Below are 24,414 nucleotides of genomic sequence, written 5' to 3'. Positions count from 1 at the left end.
GTGGAAGGCCTCAGTCATCATGCTGTCCCTCACTGCACATAGGAACCCAATTTTGATATAAGGACTGCTAACTGGGACATCCAGATGGATTGGGTGCTAAGAAATAATCTGCTCTATTCTGACTGATGGGAGATGACCTGCTTCAAATTTAGCATTGATAAAATCCATTCTAAGGGAGTGATTTACAGAAGTGAAGACTGGGGGATGGATGTGTTTCAGGTGAGGGGGAGTGGAGGCTTTTGGAGTGGGGGGAATGTATCTTCATTTTATTTCGACAGCCAGAATATGGCTAAATTCTGCTGACCGAAAGCCTATTAGTAAATTTTCCACCTCAATTGCAAAGGTGTATCACAAATTACTTAATTTACTCTATCCATCTCTTGCTGCACAATGATACTACTAAGGTCTTTTATTCCTCTAACAAGCACTTTTCATGTGTGGATGTGCTAAATTGTGAGTGACCCTTCTTTAAATCAATCCTTTCTGTACAAAAAAAATCTTGCGACTGACAGAAATGCTCCGAATGATGGATCAAAGCTTTAAAGTTTGACTTTGTGTCACAAAGTCCTCTTCTGAACAGAATTGCTAGATTTTATCCGCGAGATTGTCAGAGTTTATAGACCTTTGAAAAGCCATGGTTGACGAGCATTTAATTGTATTCGTCTCTTTCTTTAAGAAAATATGCTTAACCTTACCTTTGTTTCAGTTTTGCCCTTGATATGAATTGTAAATTTCTCATTCTGGTGTTCTTCAACATCACCTTGTCAAAGTTAAAGTGTTGGTGAGAATATTTCATTGTACCCATCACCACCGGATGATTTCTAATGGATAAACCCTTTTGCATATTCCTGACACATGCAGCAAGAACCACATTTCAATCTGTTTTAAATCAAATTTGCTATTGTATTTGTAAGTCCTGTTATATTTCTCACAAACTCTGTACAACAATTAGCAATTTAATCCCATTGGAAAATGCATTTCCAATCTGCAAAGGTTCCATAGTAAACAATTAAGGAACAGAGTAATTCAAGCTCATCTTGCTCAAAGTATATTTTTGAGCATAAAATGGTAGGTAGGCTTAAATATTGCTGTACCACAACAAAAGGATATACAAATTGCATGTTATATAATACTTGAATAGTTATAATCCAGTGATCTCATCCAAGTTATGATGTGGGTGCTCCACTCAGTTATGTATAAATTTCCAGTTTATCATATTTTAAATACCATACTTCCAAGTTCTACAGCTATTGAAGAAAATGCAGTAATTTCATGCTGGAGCCTGCGGATCAGTCTCTATCCATGTGGAAACTCCCATCACCATCAGCTATTAATAAGTAATTCACCTCCTTTCTACATCAATTGAACTTTTAAGGTTAAGGAGACAGAGCTGGCCAAATGAAATGGAATAATAGATTATGTATTGCATGGTATAACACCATTAACAAATGTATGATCTGATTTACTGCCAGCAAGGCTGTAAGAATTCTGCTAGAATTTACATTAACATAAAAGTGTACCTGTTGGTTTTATAAAAATAGAATGCATTTTTGAGTCATTATTCAGGCCATTAAAATTTTTTTATGAAATCAAAAACATGTAGGTACCAATTGTATTCCACTCAGTCATGTTACTTCCTATTCGAGAAGAGTAAAAAGCCACACAGCAAAGGATAGAGCCATAGCCATACTTTTCAAAGCATGTATTACAATGTAGTCAAAAGTTTGAAAAAAACCTATTTCACAAATGTTGTTGCACATTTACAAATTAAATTCTCAGAAGTTAGATTACAAAAGAAGCAAGAGAGATTGGGAGAAGGTGTATAGCACCAATGTGGTGCCTTAAGATCCATGGAGCTCCCTGTTCATGTTGGACCCAGACTTATAGTCTTAGAGGTAAGTAATTGACTCTTAAGATGGTACTAAACTTGAAGCAACTTTGGCTGAGAGAATTAAAGCAGTCAAAACGGCTTGAGAGAATATGCACTGCATTTGGAAAAGAAGCTTCAGTATCGATTAATGCAATGTACTGCATTTTGAAAGTCAATATACGAAGCATGCGCAGACCATAGCTATTTGGAAGTTGCAGAAGCAGCAAATAAAAGAGTTACAGATATTGACTGAGGTGTCAGCACCATGTCCTTGGAATGAGGTGCTGTAACAAACAAGTGCTGGGTTGATTATAAGTTCGACATTCATAGGGAAGTGGAATGTTGTTATGAACTCGAGGGGACCCAGTAAATCTTTTTAAGATGTAGTTTGAACTCCCATTCCCATTTATTACTTGAAAAGAAGTACATCGCAATGATTTCACATTTCAAGCAAAAACCTTTACAAGAGTCAAACAGAGAAAATATTGCTAATTTAACAATATTGTTTAGAAACATCTATTCCTTATTCCTGATATCTCAACAGGACATTCCCTGTTCTCTTTTTATTTCAACAGAAGAGCTTCCCTGTAAGTTATAGGATCTTGAGGGTTCCTTCACCCTGCTGAGACCAAACCAAGTTGCATCACAGCTTTCAGGAATTTGCTTTGATTCTCCTCAATGTTCCACCTATTCTCCAAGGTGTAAGACCTGCTTGGGGTCTTTCCCATGAGCTTGCATCTCAACAACCATCCAACTCTCCTTAAGCACCTCAGGTTTTGTGGGCACCCTACCTCAGGGTTTTTGCTTAGAGACGCTAACGCAGAAGTACCCTAGCCTCTCATTGTCCTTTACTTCTGCTCGGCAGCTTCTAAGAACAACTCTCTGCTTCTCAAAGGCTGTTTCCTGGAAAATATTGCCTTCTTATATGAGGAAACATACAGGTAAACCCAAAATCAAAGTAAACCTCCCTGCAATGTTTCCCTTGGCAACATGGCAGACCTGGGTAGAGATTTAAACTAGTTTTACATTTTAAGCCTGTCATTTAATCTGAAAAATATAAGTATACTTTAAGACCTCAATTTGTTACTTATTGTTTTGATCTGAGATCCATTTGAATAATGTAAATGCTTTATTAAGACAACTGTAGACTTCTCAGGCAGAATCACTTAAGGATGTAAATGACATAACAGTGTTGCCAGGGTTGGAGGATTTGAGCTATCGGGAGAGGCTGAACAGGCTGGGGTTGTTTTCCCTTCAGCGTCGGAGGCTGAGGGGTGACCTTATAGAGGTTTACAAAATTATGAGGGGCATAGATAGGATAAATAGACAAAGTCTTTTCCCTGGGGTGGGGGAGTCCAGAACTAGAGGACATAGGTTTAGGGTGAGAGGGGAAAGATATAAAAGAGACCTAAGGGGCAACTTTTTCTCACAGAGGGTGGTACGTGTATGGAATGAGCTGCCCGAGGAAGTGGTGGAGGCTGGTACAATTGCAACATTTAAGAGGCATTTGGTTGGGTATATGAATAGGAAGGGTTTGGAGGGATATGGCCGTTGGGATATCTGGTCGGCATGGACGGGTTGGACCGTGCTGTGCATCTCTATGACTCTATGACTCTATAAGCTGTGGCAGAATCACATGAAAAGTCTGGTAAGACCTATTTCATCATCAGAATGCTGTATCTTTTAAGCATTAGCCAGGCGTCGAGGCAAGTTTCTTCCTTGGCAGTGGGTAAGTTGCCTTTCAAAGGGGATTATTAATTGCATATCACACCTCATTAATATGCAGCTTCCTTTCTTACTAAATGCACCAAACAAACTGGGCATCAATGAGACTCGTAACAGAAATCTGAGCGAGTGCCTGGTATCTTCAGCTCGCTATTGACTGTGATGTGCCTCCAGGTTGCTCAGCAAGCAACAGCATCTCAGGGCACCTGCTGCACATGCCCCTCATCCACAGAGATTGGCATCTGCTGGTTGCCAACTGTGTGGATGGATCCTCATTGCACCTGTCTGATCCACTTGTAGGATGCCTAATAAACACAGATTTGCAACTCAGGGCATACCATAAACTGGCATTGAAAGGTCGCTACAAGGACACTTCACACCCAGGAGCAGCTGCTCAGCTCACAGGTTAGATCAGGCTGTGTCTCAGGGCTACTTACTTCCTCTTTCTCTGTGCTGGCACACAGCATCCATTTTATGTCTTGCAGTGCCATGATTGTTAGCAGATTGGTGCTTCAGCCAAAACCCAAATGCTATCAGTACTGCAATTCTGAGGTGCTCTTCCGCACAGCCATACCGGCAGGCTGCTGGTCATGCTTGCCACTGGTGATCTGTCCAAATGGAAGAGGCATAGATGATCAGTGTTGGCACAACTACCTCCCTCTGGACACGAACACTATATTGGGGTTTAATGAAAAAAGTATGGATCTAAAAGCTTCATCCCTCACACTAAAAAGTCAAAACAACAGCAGTTTTAAAAGGGAGAAGAACAGACAAAGGAAGCACATGGTGAGGTCAGTGCAGGAGAGAGAGAGAAAGAAACTGACACAGCAGTGAACCTGCAGTTACTGCCTTTGCTGATTGAATTCATATATCGCTGGATATCGGAGCGTGTCTGGGAAAATTAACAAACAGTGAAAGTCACAACTAATTTTGGAGGAACTGTTTGGGCGAAGTTCACAGCACAGAATCAGGTAAGTATTGTTTTTAAGTGGGACCTACAGAAAGTCTGCAGAAGTAAGTAGAGTGGATTTTTCTTGATTATATGTTTTTTGAGATATGTCTCTTGATTAAACTTATAAGCCGTAACTATTAATTTAACCTGAGGCAGTGTTTTGTAGAGGAATAACGGTGTTATTTTCTGGTCTGTAGATTGTGAAGGAGCAAAAATAGCGAGTGATATGCGCTTCTTGTCAGATGTGGGAGTTTAAGAGAGTTAAGGGTTACTGCGGATTATATCTGCAATAAATGCTGTTGGTTGTGAATCTTATCAGATCGAATGGATCGGTTGGAGAGACAGTTAGAAGCAATGAGAAAGCATTGAGACTGGCTCCAATGCAATGAGGGATATGTCGCGTTCCAAGAGATCAATTGTGTTAGGGACCCTCTAATCCAAGATACAGACAGATGTTTCTGTAGCCAGCAGCAAAAAAGCAGAATGGTGTGTTGTTTCCCTGGTGCCAGGATCAAGGATGTCTCAGAGAGGGTGCAGAATATTCTCACGGGGGAGAGGGGCCAGCAAGAGGTCATTGTCCACTTTGGAAACAATGACATAGGAAGGGAAAAGGTTGAGATTTTGAAGGGAGATTACAGAGAGTTAGGCAGGAATTTAAAAAGGTGGTCCTTGAGAGTAGTAATATCTGGATTACTCCCGGTGCTACGAGCTAGAGAGGGCAGGAATAGGAGGATAGAGCACATGAATGCATTGCTGAGGAGCTGGTGTATGAGAGAAGGATTTACAGTTTTGGACCATTGGAATTTCTTTTGGGATAGAAGTGACCTGTACAAGAAGGATGGATTGAATCTAAATTGGAAGGGGACTAGATTGGCAGGGAGATTTGCTAGAGCTGCTTAGGAGGATTCAGGCTAGTAAGGTGGGGGGTTGGGACCCAGGGAGATAGTGAGGAAAGAGATCAATTGGAGACTGGTATAGTTGAGAACAGAAGTGAGTTAAACAGTCAGGGCAGGCAGGGACAAGGTAGGACTAATAAATTAAACTGCATTTATTTCAATGCAAGGGGCTAAACAGGGAAGGCAGATGAACTCAGGGCATGGTTAGGAACATGGGACTGGGATATCATAGCAATTACAGAATCATGGCTCAAGGATGAGCAGGATTGGCAGCTTAATGTTCCAGGATATAAATGCTACAGAAAGGATAGAAAGGGAGGGAAGAGAGGAGGGGGGAGTGGCATTTTTGATAAGGGATAGCATTACAGCTGTGCTGAGGGAGGATATTCCCTGAAATACATCCAGGGAAGTTATTTGGGTGGAACTGAGAAATAAGAAAGGGATGATCACCTTATTGGGATTGTATTATAGACCTCCTAATAATCAGAGGAAAATTGAGAAACAAACTTGTAAGAAGATCTCAGATATCTGTAAGAATAAGAGGGTAGTTATGGTAGGGGATTTTGACTTTCCAAACATAGACTGGGACTGCCATAGTGTTAAGGGTTTAGATGGAGAAGAATTTGTTAAGTGTGTAGAAGACAATTTTCTGATTCAGTATGTGGATGTACCTACTAGACAAGGTGCAAAACTTGACCTACTCTTGGGAAATAAGGCAGGGCAGGTGACTGAGGTGTCAGTGGGGGAGCACTTTGGGGCCAGCGACCATAAATCTATTAGATTTAAAATAGTGATGGAAAAGGATAGCCCAAATCTAAAAGTTGAAGTTCTAAATTGGAGAAAGACCAATTTTGATGGTATGAAGCAAGAACTTTCAAAAGCTGATTGGGGGCAGATGTTCAGAGGTAAAGGGACAGCTGGAAAATGGGAAGCCTTCAGAAATATGATAACGAGAATCCAGAGAAAGTATATTCCTGTCAGGGTGAAAGGAAAGACTGGTAGATATAGGGAATGCTGGATGACTAAAGAAATTGAGGTTTTGGTTAAGAAAAAGAAGGAAGCATATGTCAGGTGTAGACAGGATAGATCAAGTGAATCCTTAGAAGAGTATATTAGGCAGCTTTAGCAAATAGAGTTAAGGAGAATCTAAAGGATTTTTACAAATACATTAAGAACAAAAGGATAACTAGGGAGAGAATAGGGCCCCTCAAGGATCAGCAAGGCGGCCTTTGTGTGGAGCCACAGAAAATGAGGTGATACTAAACGATTAATTTGCATCATTATTTACTGTGGAAAAGGATATGGAAGATATAGAGAGTAGTGAAATAGATGGTGACACCTTGCAAAATGTCCATCTTACAAAGGAGGAAGTGCTGGATGTCTTGGAATGTATAAAGGTGGATAAATCCCCAGGACCTGATCAGGTGTATGTGACAACTCTGTGGGAAGCTAGGGAAGTGATTTCTGGGCCTCTTGCTGAGATATTTGTATCATCGATAGTCACAGGTGAGGTGCCGGAAGACTGGAGGTTGGCTAATGTGGTGCTACTGTTTAAGAAGGGCAGTAAAGACAAGCCAGGGAACTGTAGACTGGTGAGCCTGACGTCGGTGGTGGGCAAGTTGTTGGAGGGAATCTGAGGGACAGGATGTACATGTATTTGGCAATGCAAGGACTGATTAGGGATAGTCAACATGGCTTTGTGCATGGGAAATCATGTCTCACAAACTTGACTGAGTTTTTTTTAAAAGAAGTAACAAGGAAGATTGATGAGGGCAGAGCTGTAGATGTGATCTATATAGACTTCAGTAAGGCATTTGACTAGGTTCCCCATGGGAGACTGATTAGCAAGGTTAGATCTCATGGAATACAGGGAGGACTAGCCATTTGGATACAAAACTGGCTCAAAGGTAGAAGACAGAAGGTAGAAGGTGGTGGTGGAGGGTTATTTTTCAGACTAGAGGCCTGTGACTATGGAGTGCCACAAGGATCGGTGCTGGATCCCCCAGTTTTTGTCATTTACATAAATGAATTGGATGCGAGAATAAGAGGTACAGTTAGTAAGTTTGCAGTTGACACCAAAATTGGAGGTATAGTGGACAGCAAAGAGGGTTACTTCAGATTACAACAGAAGCTTGACCAGATGGGCCAATGGGCTGAAGTGGCAGATGGTGTTTTATTCAGATAAATGTGAGGTGCTACATTTTTGGTAAAGCAAATCTTAGCAGGACTTGTACACTTAATGGTAAGGTCCTAGGGAGTGTTGCTGAATAAAGAGACCTTGAAGTTCAGGTTCATAGCTTCTTAAAAGTGGAGTCGCAGGTAGATAGCATAGTGAAGAAGGCGTTTGGTATGCTTTCCTTTATTGGTCAAGAGTATTGAGTACAGGAGTTGGGAGGTCATGTTGCAGCTATACAGGACATTGGTTAGCCCACTATTGGAATATTGCGTGCAATTCTGGTCTCCTTCCTATCGGAAAAATGTTGTGAAACTTAAAAGGGTTCAGAAAAGATTTACAAGAATGTTGTCACGTTGGGAGGATTTGAGCTATGGGGAGAGGCTGAACAGGCTGGGGCTGTTTTCTCTGGAGTATTGGAGGCTGACGGGTGACCTTATAGAGGTTTACAAAATTGAGGGACATGGATAGGATAAATAGACTAAGTCTTTTCCCTGGTGTTGGCAATTCCAGACCTAGACGGCATAGGTTTAGGGTGAGAGGGGAAAGATATAAAAGGGACCTAAGGGGCAACTTTTTCACTGAGGGTGGTACGTGTATGGAATGAGCTGCCAGAGGAAGTGGTGGAAGCTGGTACAATGGCAACATTTAAAAGGCATTTGGATGGGTATATGAATAGGAAGGGTTTGGAGAGATATGGGCCGGGTGCTGGCAGATGGGACTAGGTTGGATTGGGATATCTAGTCGGCATGGACGGGTTGGACCGAAGGGTCTGTTTCCATGCTGTACATCTCTATGACTCTATGTCATCACTCCCACATCCGAGCCATGCCACATCTATGCCAACCACATGTCAAATCATATGCTCCATGTCACCTAATGTCTCTCTGCCCACCCCTATGGCCTCTCCCTTTATCACCCTATTGTCTGTGTTTTGGATACTTCACCCAGTTTATGTTTTAATAACACTTTACCAAAGCTCTCTTGTCAGGAACAAAGGGATACAGAATTCGATCTGCAATTCAACTCTATTTAATTAACAAAATATTCCTCATTAAAAATGCCATATGAGCATTTCCCAAATTCCCACTATATTTACTCTCCATCTGGATCGATGTCCGAAAAAGAATATTATCTGCAACGATCCACGTGTTTGAGATCAGCCATTGGAATCTCCTTCCTCTCCGATGCTAGCTGAATTCTACAAAGCTGGGTCTTGCAGGTCAGGGTGGATCTTCTCCTGGATCTTCTTGGGCTGTTGCACAATCTTCTGCCATGAGTATTACTACGAGTTTCGCTATGAATCTTTATGAAGTCTTCACTGAGGGGGTAGTTTCCAGGAGTTTGTTCTTATCCCCCATTACACTTCCACAATGTTCTTTGGCCTTTGGCCAATGGGGTCATGAGCTGGATTCAAATCATCCAATGGGGTCACACCAACACTCTTCACTGTTGCCATGCCAGGAAGTGTAAAGTGCACATGCTCAGACAAGTGGATTGCCAGAAAGCCTGCTCAACACCTCCCCAACATACAACCCTGAGGCTAGTTGCAACCTGTTCTTCTTGGACCTCTGAAATCTCTTTGATCTTGGTTTCCACTGTTCTCTGTAGCTGGAAGCTGCTGGCTGCTGTTGAAGTTAGTTTGGCTAATTTTCTGTTAAGGAGAAAGTGAGGACTGCAGATGCTGGAGATCAGAACTGAAAATGTGTTGCTGAAAAAGCGCAGCAGGTCAGGCAGCATCCAAGGAACAGGAAGGGCTTATGCCCGAAACGTCCATTCCCCTGTTCCTTGGATGCTGCCTGACCTGCTGCACTTTTCCAGCAACACATTTTCAGCAAATTTTCTGTTAAGTCTGCTTTCTCCAGCTCTAGGCCAATGTATAATGTCCAATTTTTGGTTGTGGTAGCTTGCTGACACTATGTCCCCCCCAAGCACTCCTATGGCCCTTCTAGATCCCATTCTAACCTATGGACATATCCATCATTCCAGCCCATCAAAGCTCTCTGATGCCACTTTACTGCCTATTTATAGAAAGCCATGCTCCAACTATCATTGTCCTCCATTTTCTATGTCACTATCACTTAGAAGCTCCCCATGTTCGGTCAATATTTAAAACAGTGTGTCTGTCATTGAGATATACAGCCTACTTACCTGGCCCAGCATTAAAACTCAGATATCACATTCCTCTTTTGGGTGGTAGGCACAACATCTTTGTGGCCTGACTGCATTTGGTTAGCAGGGAAAACCACTCAAGGATTTCTTACAAAGTAGCAGCAAGAAACTTCACCTCCTGTTCAATGTTTTGAGATACTTTGCTTCCAGGGTAATTTGGGTTAGACGTTGCACCTCCATGCTAGAACTCGAGCAGAAAAATCGAAGTTTGACATGTTACTAAGGGATTACTGCACTGGTGGTTATGCTATCATTCAGATGAAACATTAAACCAAGGTGCTTTCTGTTCTTTCCGATGAATGTAAAAGATCGCCCAATGTTATGTTTGAACGAGAGCAAGGGACTAAAACCTAGTGATCTGGTCAAAATTCAGACTCAGTTACCATAACTGAAAGAAGACGATCTAGTTTTTACCTCAGTCCTGTTTGTGAAATCGTTCTGTGTGCTCACTGACTGCTCAGTTTTCAACATGACAACTGACTCGAGCTGATAAGCTAAATAGAAAACAGTTTTGTCCAGCCATTTAACCTGGATCTAATATGCATTCACAGAATCTTGTATGTTTAGGGTTTAGTTTTTTTATGAGCAGTAATCAACACAGACATCTTCAAATAAATGAATCTCCCTCTCGGTCCTAATGAACAAAAACCGGGGAGAGGAGAGGTGAGCTCTGTGCCCTAGAATTCAATTGATGTTGAATAAAGAAATAATACTGATGCTTAGTCTCTCAAGACTGAATTAAGAACAAGGACTGGAGATGCAGGCTCATCAGCCTGAAAAGGAACTGAACAGAAGTAGGAATACATTAAATTGAGAAAACATTTGCATACAACATTTATGCAGATAGACTAGAGGACACAAGTTCAGAATTGTGGAAGGAATGTTTCAAACAGATGCCAAGAAGTAATTCATTAGAGGATAATTAGTTACCTCAACAGATCTCCAGAAAGAACTGTTGAGGCCAGAATACATTTAAGAAACAGTTACATGCTGTAACATGGAGACTGTGGGCTGATATTCAGAAAGGTGCAATAAAATGGCCAAAACAAAGAAAATAGGGGAAGGAGTAGGCCTATTCTGCCATTCTGTATAATTCTGGCTGGTCATCCAACTCAGTACCCTCTTTCTACTTTCTCCCCATACACTTTAATGCATTTAGCACTAAGAACTATATATAACTGCCTCTTGAAAACATTCAATGATTTGCCCTCACTTGCTTTCAGAGAATTTCACAGGCTCACCACTGTCTGGATGAAGAAATATCCCCTCATCTTTGTCCCAAATGGTCTTATTGTCAAAACTACTCAAATGGTGATTTTATATCATAGACAGTTACTTTCACCTCTGAAATTCAGCTGTTTTGTCCCGAATTGGACAAAGGCTGTAAGGAGACTTGGAGCCAAGTGATCCTTTTTCCTCTTTATTCATTCATGGGGTGAGGGCATTGCTGGCTAGGCCAACATTTATACCCCATCTCTAGTTGCCCAGAAAGCATTAGTGAACCAGATGTGTTTTTCCAACAATGGACTCATGGGCATCATTAGACTTGTAATGCCAGATTTTTTTTATTGAATTCAAACTCCACAATCTGCCATGGCAGGATTTGAACCTGAGTCCCCAGAATATTATCTAGGTCTCTGGATTAACAGTCCCACAATACCACTAGGCCATTGCCTCCCCTTTGATCCTAGTGGAATTCAAACTGATCATCAGTGAACAGGTTGATTATGAGTACATGCTGTTTAATAGCATTGTCAGTATCACCTTCATTACCTTTGCTGATGAGGCTGTTGGGGTGGTAACTACTAGATCAACAGCTCTTTTTTTTTATATCTTGGTGATTTTTCCACATCAGTGAGTAGACAATGTCAGTTACCATGGGTTTTGCATGATTCCAGCTTGCATGGAGCTGTCTTGCCAGTACAGTCAAAGATATAACTCACGTCTGTCACACAAACACTGCTATCAACTCTCAGATTGGCACCTGTACTGTAACTGCATCTAAAGGTCTGTTCTGAGAAAAGTACATCATAATAGATATGCCATTTTATGTCCTCTTTTGCATTGCCTAATGATGAAAAATAGGTTAGTGCACAAAGTTTCCTAATGAAATTCTGCTAATCAGTACTTGTGAAAAAAACAATTATATTACACCATATGTTCAAACTGAAGTTGAATTTAATTATTCTTGTCATTTGCTCTTATTGTACTGTTAATAAATTCATGGTTTTCTGCAATTCAACTTTAGATGAAACCACCAAATGAAAAAAAAAATGAATTCCTGCTTTTGTTTTGCTATTAACAAAAAAAAAGATTAACATACGCCATTTATTTTAACAGCAAGATGAAATGATGCCAGTGAAGTTTGATGAAACTGTTGTTTGGGTGGCAGCTGAACACCCAATTAAGGACCAACGTTTTCTGCTGAATTCAAAAGTCCTGGAAGTGTGTGGAAATCTTCCAATTTATTGGCTTCGTCCATCATATTTGAAAGGTAAAAAAGACATAGAAGGGAAGCTATCAAAGATTTGGCATGCAGTTTTCTGTTTGCATCAAAGAGCCTATTTTGTAATTAATAAATTGATATGTTAAAGTAAGTTTGTTCAATCATACAATGCTTATGAGACAAAACTGCATCTGCAGACTGATTACATCAATAATTAATTTCCTATCATTACTTCTGTATCATTGCTTCAATATCTTGTACATTTTAAATTGAATGGCTGCCTCTTTCCCTAATGAGTTATGTAATCATGATAATGAGAAAGTAAAAATTATTGACAAAAATAACTCCTGAGCTAGATTTAATATTTTCATTTTACCATCTATATTGCATCTTATATAATGAATACAGAATATCCATCAGTAAGAAATAAGATAATCAAGGTAGTCAGACAAATAACATTTCTTTAAAAGAGCAAATGTCAAAATATTTCTACTTATTAAATCTGTAAATTAGATTTTGGTTTGTAGTTCACTCACAGTAATCCGTTCTTCTCCCTTTTTATGGCAGATAAACATGAAGAAAATGGTGGGTAATATTAATGCACAAACACTCAACATGTTCATCTAGCAATTCTTTTCCCATCATTTTTACACTTGCATTTTTAAGTGAGTCACACTTCCACTAAAACACAGGATCAAAGTTTAAATGCTTGTCTTCAAATCAAAGTTTAAATGCTTGTCCCCTATTGTCATTCCTAAATTAAAATGTGTCATTTGTCTCTAACGGCTTTAGTTGGGTTTCAAGGAGTCTGCATTGCAAGTAACTATTATTATGGTATGTTAAATATGTAGGGAAAATATTCAAGAGTGTGAATAACTTAGAACGCAAATAAGTTATACTTTACAGTATTCAAACTATTCTAGTTTATGGAAGGTATTCTATTTGTTGATGATTGGTACTGGCTTTGGTAATGAGTGTTTTTTCAATTGGAGATCTCTTGATAGGCTCATGGGCGAAGATTCAGTGGTAACTTTTAAATTGCAGGGCTACAGGAAAAATGATGGGGAAATGGGTCTAATTGGATAGACTTTTCAAAAAGCCATGATGCTATGTATCTCTACAAATGTTCTTCTCAAATCACTGAATGAATATTGACCCAAGAACTACTGATACCTGACACAAAGCATAAGATATTGAAAACCGCTAATTATTTTCATAAATCTATAATGGATGTGCCAAAGGCAAGCTTTGAGGCTATATTGATTACAAATTAACAGACAACTGCTCAAAGATTGCTACTGATCTAGACAAAAGTCACTTATGGTTATGCCTTTTTTTTGGGAACAAAAGATGTTGATGTTTCAATCTTCTGTTCCACCATGCTCAATCCCCCTATTGTCGTAATGAAATAACTGCTTTTGTTGACTGGAACTGAGTGTCAATATTTCCTATAACAAAACCCATTTCTCCACAGGATGAAATTAATTTTTAAAAGAGTGAGAAACATCTTTTGAAATGAAAACATGTTAGGTTCTACTTTGACAATTATCATAATGTTTTTGAGTAAAACATAGATATTTGAAAACAAATGCCAAATATACCTTATACAGCAGGGTACTGATGCAAAGTAACGTTTAAGTCAGTACTTTCTAACTTCCACATATAAATTGTGCCAGTGTACCAGTAGAGTCAATCTCTATTCACATACTTGTATAACACCTGGAGGACACGAATATATATCTTGTATTTATCAGAAAATAGCTTTGGGGGATCTCATGAATATTTTGCATCGACATCAACAAATGGGCAGAACACTTGCTCTAATTCAGCATTGTATCTTTCTAGACCCAGGATTTTATGATTTTGGAGAACCAGAGAAAGTCGAAGAAGATGAATTCACTACACACTCAGAAACCGAACCCAACAGAAAACGTCCATCACGTTCTGTGGATGATGATGATCTGAATGACTATGTGAGTGCATTGCAAAACAAAATCTTGTCTGTTCACAAATATTCAGTCATTCTGTGTAAAAAGGAAACTGCCTTTTGTGCTGTGATTCAAACAGTGTAAGACCTTTAATAACATAGATGACCTATATGTAATATAATTGTATTAATCCCATCTGTAAATTGATTTATTTCATTTTTGTAAAAATCAACCTGTTCAGCCATGTCATGACACACTCCTATGAGCAGGAATAATATTTCTGATTAAAACTTGAGGTTAGACTTTGGAACCAGATTGAAGGTAATTGTTACCTAGTATCCACTCGTTATACATGAATAGTAAATTGTTTACTTTGCACAAACTCACAGGACATATAGTTTTACCAAACAGTGCTAACATTTCATTTCAATCTACCTGAGAGCACGCATTTAATGACTTTGTATCACATGGTTTGGAATATCAGCAACTAAATACAGAGGATTCATTGAGTATTGTTATGTGTTACATGAGTTGTATTCAGCTACAATATAAATATTTGCTCATTTCCACATCTGTTTCTCTCTTGGGATGTCTTGCTGAATGTATGTAGTTAATTGACCAGTTACTGTCTGTGCACCTGCAGCTAAATTAGCTGGTAAACACAAGGCAATAATGATGAATTATGTTTTGAGATTGCTTTTGTTCAAAATCAATCTGCATTACCAGGAGAAGCAACCACAACCCTACTTTTGTGACGAAGCAAGTGAACTTAAAATCATTGTAAATTACCTCTCCATTGTGCCTGGTCAAGTTATAAAATATCCAGCACAGAATCATTGGCCACAATCATTCACTCCTCAAACGTGGCAGAGGAGCTGTTGGGAAAGGAAAGTCAATGGGTGGGTGCATATCCAGCCCCTTTCCACGACAGAGGATTTCCGTTCTGGTCAGGATTGGCTTTCCCACATGGCCACCATTTGGGGTCCTCAAGTGGTTAATTAATGATGACTTTAAGGGCCTTTTCCCATCAGGGCTGCAGTCATTTCGGCTCCAGACAGGATGAGAAAGTAGTTGGCCTATTGGACTGGGAAAAAAGTGTGGGAAGGCTGTCAGTTCTGGGAAGAGGAGGCAACTCTCTCAACCTGCACTAACTTGTGCAAGGCTGAGAGATTAGACCATCGACAGGGGCTTAATCTCTGACAGAGCACCTTTGTCCTCACTTCCAGGCAGATGGAACTTCCTCGCTGCCTGACCTCCCCCCCCCCCCCCCCACCTCCCAATCCCTCTCCATTTGGGAGTCTAGGTGATGGTGTTCCAGAAGCTGAGATCTGTTGACCTCCAACTGGCCAGCACTATCAGCTAGTAGAGCTTACTGCTCTGGAAGAAAGCAACCAATCAAAAGGCTGATTAATTGTGAATCCTGCAGATTCTCTCCAGGAAAGTCTCCAATTTCCTGCTTTAGTCTGAAAATGAGAAAATCCCAACCACAGTATCTATAGCACAGAAGGTGGCAATCTGGCTCATCATGTGTCTTTGGAAAAGCTGTCCAATTAGACCTCCTCATGTTTGCACATCGAGCTGCAAATTTCTTCAAATCCAGCAAGTCTAAAATTCTCATTTGAACATTACTATTGAATCTGCTCCATTCAGCTTCTCAAGAGATATGTTCCATATGGGTCAGGAGGGGCCTGAAAGAATCATAGAATCTCTACAGTGTGGAAGCAGGCTATTTGGCCCATCAATTCCACTTCAACCCTCCAGAGAGCATCCCACCCAGAATCACCCCCAACCGTATCCCTGTAACCCTGCATTTCCCACGGCTAACCCACTGAGCCTGCACATCCGTGGACAGCATCATCAATCCAACTATCTTGCACATCTTTGACTGTGGGAGGAAACCCGCATAGACTCCACCCAGACAGTCACCCAAGTATAGAATTGAACCTAGGTCCCTGGCACTGTGAGGCAGCAGTGCTAACCACAGAGTCACCGTGCCACCCATATTAAGTATTAACAAAGAGTTAAAACTTGTTTGATTTCAATAAGTTGTTCCTCTAGCCCACACTGATGATGTTATGAGGGCTTGGGAGACACAGACCTAAAATTAATGACATGCAACTACATGCAATTGTGGATGTCATACAGAGGCTTCAGGTCAAGTTGAGTTCAGTGGGAAAAGCATGGTGGCAGCAATATAACCTGGTTAGGTGTGAAGTAGTCCGCTTTGGTAGAAATCAGAATGGCTGAATTCAGAAATGTGGATGTGCAAAGCTATCTGGGTGTTTTTGTACACTAGTCATTGAAAGCAAACACCACACAGTGCAGCATACAATTAGGAAAGCAAATAGTGTGTCGGCCTTCATTGCAAAAGGTTTTGAGTACAGGAGCAAGGAAATCTTACTGCAGTTGTAAAGGGCCTTTTTAAGGCCACATCTGGGGCATTGTGAGAAATCTTGCCCTCCTTATCTAAGAAAAAATACATTTGCAGTTGCGGGAGTACAGCGAAGGTTTACCAGAATGATTCCTGGGATGGCAGGTTTGTGGTATGAGGAGAGATTGGGTCAGCTGGACCAGCATTTACTGTATTTGAGAAAAATGAGCAAGAATCTCATTGAAGCATATAACCTTCCAGCAGGACTTGTCAGGATGGTTCTCCTGGTAAGTGTATCCAGAACAAGGGATCACTGTCTCAGAATGAGTGGTAGGCCATTTCACGTGGAGATGAGGAGAAATGTCTTAATTGAGAAGTTAGTAAATCTGTGTAATGCTCCATCACAGAAGACTCTGGAAGCTTTGACTGAAAATATTTAAGAAAGAAGTATACACATTTCTAGAGACTAAAGGTATTAAAGGGCATGGACAGGGGAGGGAGTGTGGCATTGAGATGGAGGATCAGCAATTATCACGTTGAATAACAGAGCAGGCCCGATTGGCTAAGTAGCCTGCTCCTATTTCCTATGTTTTCTATGGGACCATATTGCATTCAATCACTGAGGGCAAATGACAGAATCCAAATTGCAATAATCAAAATTAACATTAAAACAAAACTATTTAAGGACAGAGCTACAGCTATATTGAGAACAAAAATCCTCTGACACAAGTTGGAAATGTGGTGCATAGAATTCAATGGAAGAAACCAGTAACAAAAGACTAGATACGAGAAAACCTATGCATTCTTCACAACTATGGCAATTGCCTTCTAGCCAACAAAAGACCACTTTTCCAAGTTCAAAGAGAACATGTCCAGGGAAGATAGTGAAACCTCCACTGTAGTGATTGTAATCCAGCTGGATCCCATTGAATATGAGTTCTCTGATTGGGCTGGTTAATCTGGTTCAAACAGGGAACCCTGGCTGACATAAAAGGCTGAATGTCAGGGATATGGAGGAGAGTGCCTGATTCACTGAGAGGCAATGCAATTGTCAAAGGCTTTGCATTTGTAAATAAAAGGTGGTTGACGGTGGGACGCTGGCATCTGAAGAGCTATTTCATCCATGTTATCTGAACTTGAACAATCAAAGACTTGGGTTTGGGATAGTAATGGGGAAGTGAGTGGTCAGTGTAAGGATATAAATAAATGCATAACAGTAAAAGTTATCAAACAAAACCTGAGGAAAGATGCTGTAAATGGGTCTGAAAGGTTAAAAAATTCATTGACTACAATAAATGCCACCCAGTGCGGTGATGTCATAAGGACTTGGTTGAAGAGAAGATTAGGATCTTGTGAAAGGTAGACCTAAGGCTAGATTCTCTGAATGGTCTTTGTAGATATTTTCAAATCAACCTGTTCAGGGATGTTATTGCAGATCTTGGACCTGAGCCTCCCGGCATACCAATAAAGTCACTATCACTGTGCCACAACAGTCCTCATGAATAATCTTTGCAATAATGTGTAGCCTGTTCTTACAACCTGCAGTAAACTACTTCTGTTTATTTTATAAAGACTCATTAGGCCAAAAGGTGCCTACCCTCACATATGCTATATCATGTAAGTCCCAAAAGGATGCATATGGGTAGAAGATATAGTTGGCAGCACAAACAACATTCTGAATCGTAATATTTTTGTTTATCTTCCAAATGAGAAAGCATCATAACCAAACCCAGTTGAAAAGAAAAGGCACAGGCCTTCCATAGTTATACATTATAATTTGGTTCAGAATTTTAAAATAAATCAGATTTTTGCAACTAGCACTTTTAAAATAGCCACAACTAAGACTTGTCAGAGTTCATGCTGCACTAATCGACTCAAGGAAATATCTCAATACCACACCACTGTGCCAGTCTGGAAGAATTGAAGTAAAATTAGATCTCTTAATCAGTTGATAATTAGAGGCTTTGTTGACAATAATCTGGAGCAAATGAATGAAAGTGTGACCTATCGCAAGTAAAATCACAATTATATAATGGCAAGTCCCATGGATGCTTTTGCCCATCATCTTCTCTTTAATGTATTGTGAAGAATTCAAAATATATGTTTCATTAATAAGACAATTTATTAACTCAAAAATCAAATCTGCTACAAAACTCTGATAAAACAGTGGGTGAGGAGATTGAAATTTGTTGTGCAAAATAGGTAATCATTCGTTAATCTTCTATTTTTAAATTTCAAATAAAAACAAAAAGTGTACAGATGGCAGGCATGTCATTGTCAGTTTTGTATTACCATTGCAGTCAGAATTCACTTCCACTGGGCTTTTCCTATGGCTAAAGACCAACTGGAGCATTGTTCACTGTTTGTGGAGGAGGTGGTGTGGGAATAGGGTACCACAAATATATAAAATATGCAATGATAGAGTCTTATGACATATGGTAATGCCCCTGTCTCTGGAGCAGAAGATCTGGATTCAAATCCCATCTGAACAGGTTGCTTGAAATATTTATATATCAGGCAGTGGGGAGCACATTTTTCCATTTGGAACTTCCCCAGTTGGCCATTCATTATTTTGGCAGGAAATCAGACAGGCTCCCAGTTTAAGTTCTCACTGCATTGTGTAATCCGATCATTCCGTTTGACTGGTCTGTGATAAATGTTTTGATCTTGTAACCTCATGGGACTGCAGATGGTAAGTCTCACAGGCACCTTGATTCAATATCACCCCCACTTTGAGTTACGTTAGTCTGGCCATAAACGTAATTGAATTAAAAAGCAGACGAAACACACTTATTCAGCAAGTAACTGAAACCACTATCTTCAAAGACTTAGTTATATCCCAAGTTCTGCCATGCATTCTAAAGGATCATAGATTGTTCGTTTAAGTCTTTCTGAACTACTTGCACACTGCTGCTTATTTAGCCACTTTTTAGTTCTCTCCTGTTACTGTTTCCTGCTACAAATAACAACCCATAAATAAACCTATTTGAAGATTTGAGCTTAATACAGAAGTATCTGCTATAACTGATATGAAGCATCTTCTGAAGTGAGGCGAGACAAAGTGGGTCTCAACCCAATTATAATGAAAGGGCTCAGCATTTGCTTACGGCAGGTTATCCCAGCTTATTTCATGGGTTAGATCACGCCTCAATTGAAGTGCAGGTTTTGGCTCGACTGCAGAACGCAGGAGATGAGGGAAGTATCTGGAGGGAATCACAACAGGAGCTCAAATTTACTAAGCATTTCAATCAGCTTTGCTAAGATTTTTGATAAATTATTGCTCTGACTCAGTCTTTGTAAAATACCAAGGTCACATTTCATTTCCTTCGATTTCAGTTTTCAAGGGAGAATTGATTCTTCATTTCTGACTTTCGGGGAGAAGGTATCCAATTTAACTGTGAATCTCAGATTTCAACAGTAGCTATTGGTTAAGTGCACTGAGAAAAATAGCACAAAATTATTCATGCAAGGAGCGTCCTGAATCCCACCCACAGGAACCAGGAGGAGACCAATGATCCCTTTCAGCCCCTGCTCTATTCCATTAGACCAAGGCTGATGTGTTCTTCACATACACCTTGGTTTGTTTCCCTTGATACTACTATGCAACAAAATTGTATCGATCTTAATCTGGACAGTCTCAAATGTCACATCATCCTCAGCCCTTATGAGTTAAAGGGCAGGATTTTCGCAGTCTCTGAATGATATGGATAGTCCAATTTAGTTGGAAAAACGTAGCAAGATTGAAAAAAGGAGGTTCTTGATATTAAAAAGTTCAAAATCCAATTTTCCAGTCAAAACTTTAAAGGCGAGGTGGGAATCTCGTGAATAAGCAGCGAGGAGACCATTTGCGTACATTAATGTGTCGTTATTACCTATCCTTGTTCCATTTATATGCAATTGTTATTCTCCCCCGCAACAGAGAAAAACCAACAATTCCCAACATGACAGACTACCTGGCTTCAACTGGCCAAATGCTTCTCCAGGATTCCATTTTGGCTAGTGATCTTCAGCACCTCCATTGCCAGCAACTGCCTGCACACCCCTCCACAGACGTGGGCATCAGACACCCATCAACCTCACCAATCATTGTGGCACATCTCCATTTCACTTCAAATAAAGTCCACCACTTCAGTACTACACTTTGGAGCTCACTAGCTCCTTTCATTGTAATGCTGCCAGCAGGTAGCTTTGCATAGTGGTTTGGCGCTCACTTTACGCATTAGAACAGGGTGAAACTCAAGGCTCTTAGCTTGTTTTCTGAGTGCTCACTCACTTTGTACCTACCTGGATGTTCACTGCAACTTGCCTTGCCATCACATTCATGCTATCACATGACACTGTGCTGTATCAAGGTCATGCCTGCAGAATGTACCAGGCATTTTTGTAGCAAACAAAATGAGTGTGCTTCAACTGAATGGCCATATCTCAAGATGATAAGCTTCCTGAAGATGAGGTTTCAATGCTCGGAACAGTCTGAGGGAAGTTTATAGTACGCACCAGCCAGAGTATGCCACATAATCTTAACATACTGTGCTGTGCATAACTGAAGAAGGCAGAGAGAGCAGGTGGTGGGAGCTAGAGAGCTGGGAAAGGAGCAGCAGCCTTCCAGGAAGGAAGTTGAGGACATTGAGAAGGAAGAACATCACTTTCAATATGATGAAGTGATGCAGTGTTGGGTGCAAAAATTTAAGCTTAACTTCTATTGAACAGCAGTAAAAGTGAAGTAAAGACAAACAAAAACAGGGGAAAGCAGACAGGATTTGACCCACCCACTGTCAGGAGATGTGAATTGCATGAGGTCATCAATCAATTTGCTTTTGCTCAAAAGACCATTAGTCCTATTTATTCCCGTGTTCCTGTTTTTGTTTTGTCTTTACTTTGCTTTTACTGCTGTTCAATAGAAGTTAGCATTGCCCGCCGTTTAAAGGGTTTCTAACACATGATGGTGCTCCATTGGACAATATGCTATGCTGAGCTGGCTGTTAGGGGAAGAATAGAATTCCCTTACTCAGGGTTCGAACATGATATAGCACAAAGGGTAGGTAGTCTCTGTTGCTTCACACCACAGCTTCTGTTGGAGGTACAACACCTCATCTTCCGCCTGGGCAGCCTACAGCCTGGAGGACTCAACACTGAGTTCTCCAATTTCAAATAACCTCCCTCCCCATCCCCTGAGTCCCTTTCTAGCCCTTCCCCTTCTCTTCCACACCTCCCAGCCACCATCTGGATTCATTCCTTCCATTGACCAACCAGGTCATACCCTCTATCTGTCTTCACCTATCCCCACTTCACCACCCTGACCAGCATTGCTGGGCTTTACATACGACATGCACAGCAGTGAGCTGTTCCACCACTGGTGTGGTGTGGACATGATGTGAGCAGGTGGGAATTGCACGAAGTAACTGACTGAGAGAAACCTCCATGAAACTCTCTGAATTTGACACTTCACTGATTTCTGGAAACCTTGATAACATATCGTGCTGTTTTTTAAAATTCATTCACAAGGTGAGGGCATTGTTGGCTAGGCTAGCATTTATTGCCCATCCCTAATTGCCCAGTGGGCAGTTGAGGGCCAACCACATTGCACTGGGTCTGGAGTTACATGTAGCCTAGACCAGGTAAGGATGGCAGTTTCCTTTCCTAAAGGACATCAGTAAAACAGATGGATTGTTCCCGATAATCAACAATGGATCCACATTTATCATTAGACTCTACATTCCAGATTTTTACAGAATTCAAATTCCACCATCTATGTGGTGGGATCGAACCCAGGTCCCCAGAAAATTACCCAGGTCTCCAGATTAGCAGCCCAGGATAGTCTGTATGGCCTTGGCTCTGCCTAATCACTCACCTTTTCCCCACCTGCACCTGTACCAGCCACTATCATCTCAGCCGATCCCTCCCTTAATAGTGCAGAGAGGCTGGCACAGGTCAGGTGCCAATATCCAGGCAAGTGGGGCATGTTCACCTGCTGCACTGAGATGTTGTTGCCAGGTATCACAGCTGGGGATCCAGAGGAGCAGTTTGCAGGCTGGAGTAACCAGATACCTGCTCGGACTTATGCTTTGGAAATTCTCAGAACCTAGTTTCTGTCTAGCACATGGAAGAATCAGAGAGTATGTTTTAACGAGGTGAGATTAGGTAGTAATAAGGATAACAATGTCTCTAACAACAACAATCACTGTTCATTGGCCTCTCTCCACTCTCTGGGTGAGAATCTCATTATGGTATCTGGAAATCTGCAGGACAATGCTCTTAGCATTGAGAAAGATCTCAGCTAACGTCTCACCCATTTGTCCCGGACTTCTTGCCATAATCCACATCATTCAGGGCCAGGGAGATTCTGCCAATAGTTTGGCTTTAACTGCGCGTTCAACATTTTAAAATCATTTTTAAACACCTCATTTAGATCATCCCTCAGTGTTTCATTTAATTGGAAATAAAAGCCAGGCTGACGGTTAGGTTACTTTTGAAATATTGTGTGCAATTCTGGTCTCCCTTCTCTCAGAAGGATGTTGTGAAACTTGAAAGGGTTCAGAAAAGAGTTACGAGGATGTTGCCAAGGTTGGAGGATTTGAGCTATAGGGAGAGGCTGAATGGACTGGGGCTGTTTTCCCTGGAGCATCAGAGGCTGAGGGGTGACCTTACAGAGGTTTATAAAATCATGAGGGGCATAGATCGGGTAAATGGACAAGGTCTTTTCCGTGGGGTGAGGGAGTCCAGAACTAGAGGGCATAGGTTGAGGGTGAAAGGGGAAAGATTTAAAAAGGACGTAAGGGGTAACTTTTTCACACAGAGGGTGGCACATGTATGGAATGAGCTGCCAGAGGAAGTAATGAGGCTGGTATTATTACAACATTTAAAAGGCAGCTGAATAGGTATATGAATAAGAAGGGTTTAGAGGGACATTGGCAAATAGGACTAGATTAGTTTAGGATATCTGGTTGGCATGGACGAGTTGGACCGAAGGGTCTGTTTCCATGCTATACATCTCTATAACTCTGTGGTGCCTCTATAACCTTGTTCTGAGAATCTCAACCTGTTATGTATGTTGGTAGAGCCAGTCACATAGTGCAGCAAATGCCCTTTGGCCCATTGAGTCAGCACTTATAATAAGTATTGCTGTAGGCATGCTATCCCAACATCCTGCATTAGTTGTATGGTGTTACCCCTTTAAGAGAGTGGATCAGGTGATTTGGCACAGGAACTAGGGGAGGCAGTCCAGTACTGACTGTGGAGCTGAGAGGATGCACAATAAACTATTCCCTATTCTAGTTTACCCTCCATCTACTTCACATTCGATTTATGATTCGAGTGAATGAGAAACATGATACAACTAAAATACCAGTTCTACAGTGTGGAAACAGGCCATTTGCCCAGTAAGTCCACTACCCTATTACTCTACATTTACTCCTGACTAACACACTAACACACTCCTATACATCCCTGAACACTATGGGCAACTTAACATGGCCAATTCAACTAACCAGCACATCTTTGGATTGTGGGAGGAAACCAGAGCACCCAGGGGAAACCCATGCAGACGCAGGGAGAATGTACCATCTCCACACAAGCTGTTGCCCAAGGCTAAAATCAAACTCAGGTCCCTGGCACTGTGAGGCAGCAGTGTGAAATATTGAGCCACTGTGCCACATGGGTTTCCTCCAGGCACTCCGGTTTCCTCCCACAATTCAAAGATGTTGTAGGTTAGGTGAATTGAAAAATGTAGTGCTGGAAAAACACAGCAGGCCAGGCAGCGTCCGAGGAGCAGGAGAATCGACGTTTCGGGCATAAGCCCTTCTTCAGAAATGAGGCTGGTGTGCCAGGCGAGCTGAGATAAAAGGTAGGGGGGAGGGAATTTGGGGGAAGTGCGCTGGGAAT

At 41.0% G+C, this 24,414-nt stretch overlaps 1 protein-coding gene across 1 annotated transcript in view; it reads left to right on the top strand.

Moving 5' to 3' along the window:
- tnmd (tenomodulin) overlaps positions 1-24,414 on the top strand; it is a 202,619-nt gene that overhangs the window by 153,480 nt on the left and 24,725 nt on the right. The window contains exons 5-6 of the mRNA XM_043704491.1: positions 12,129-12,282; positions 14,080-14,207. Of these exons, the coding sequence (XP_043560426.1) occupies positions 12,129-12,282; positions 14,080-14,207 (282 nt within the window). The remainder of the gene's footprint in view (positions 1-12,128; positions 12,283-14,079; positions 14,208-24,414) is intronic.

Source organism: Chiloscyllium plagiosum, chromosome 15, assembly GCF_004010195.1.
Source record: "Chiloscyllium plagiosum isolate BGI_BamShark_2017 chromosome 15, ASM401019v2, whole genome shotgun sequence".
NCBI lineage: Eukaryota > Metazoa > Chordata > Chondrichthyes > Orectolobiformes > Hemiscylliidae > Chiloscyllium > Chiloscyllium plagiosum.
The sequence above is the reverse complement of the archived record's forward strand: the minus strand, read 5'-3'. Positions and strand labels throughout refer to the sequence as shown.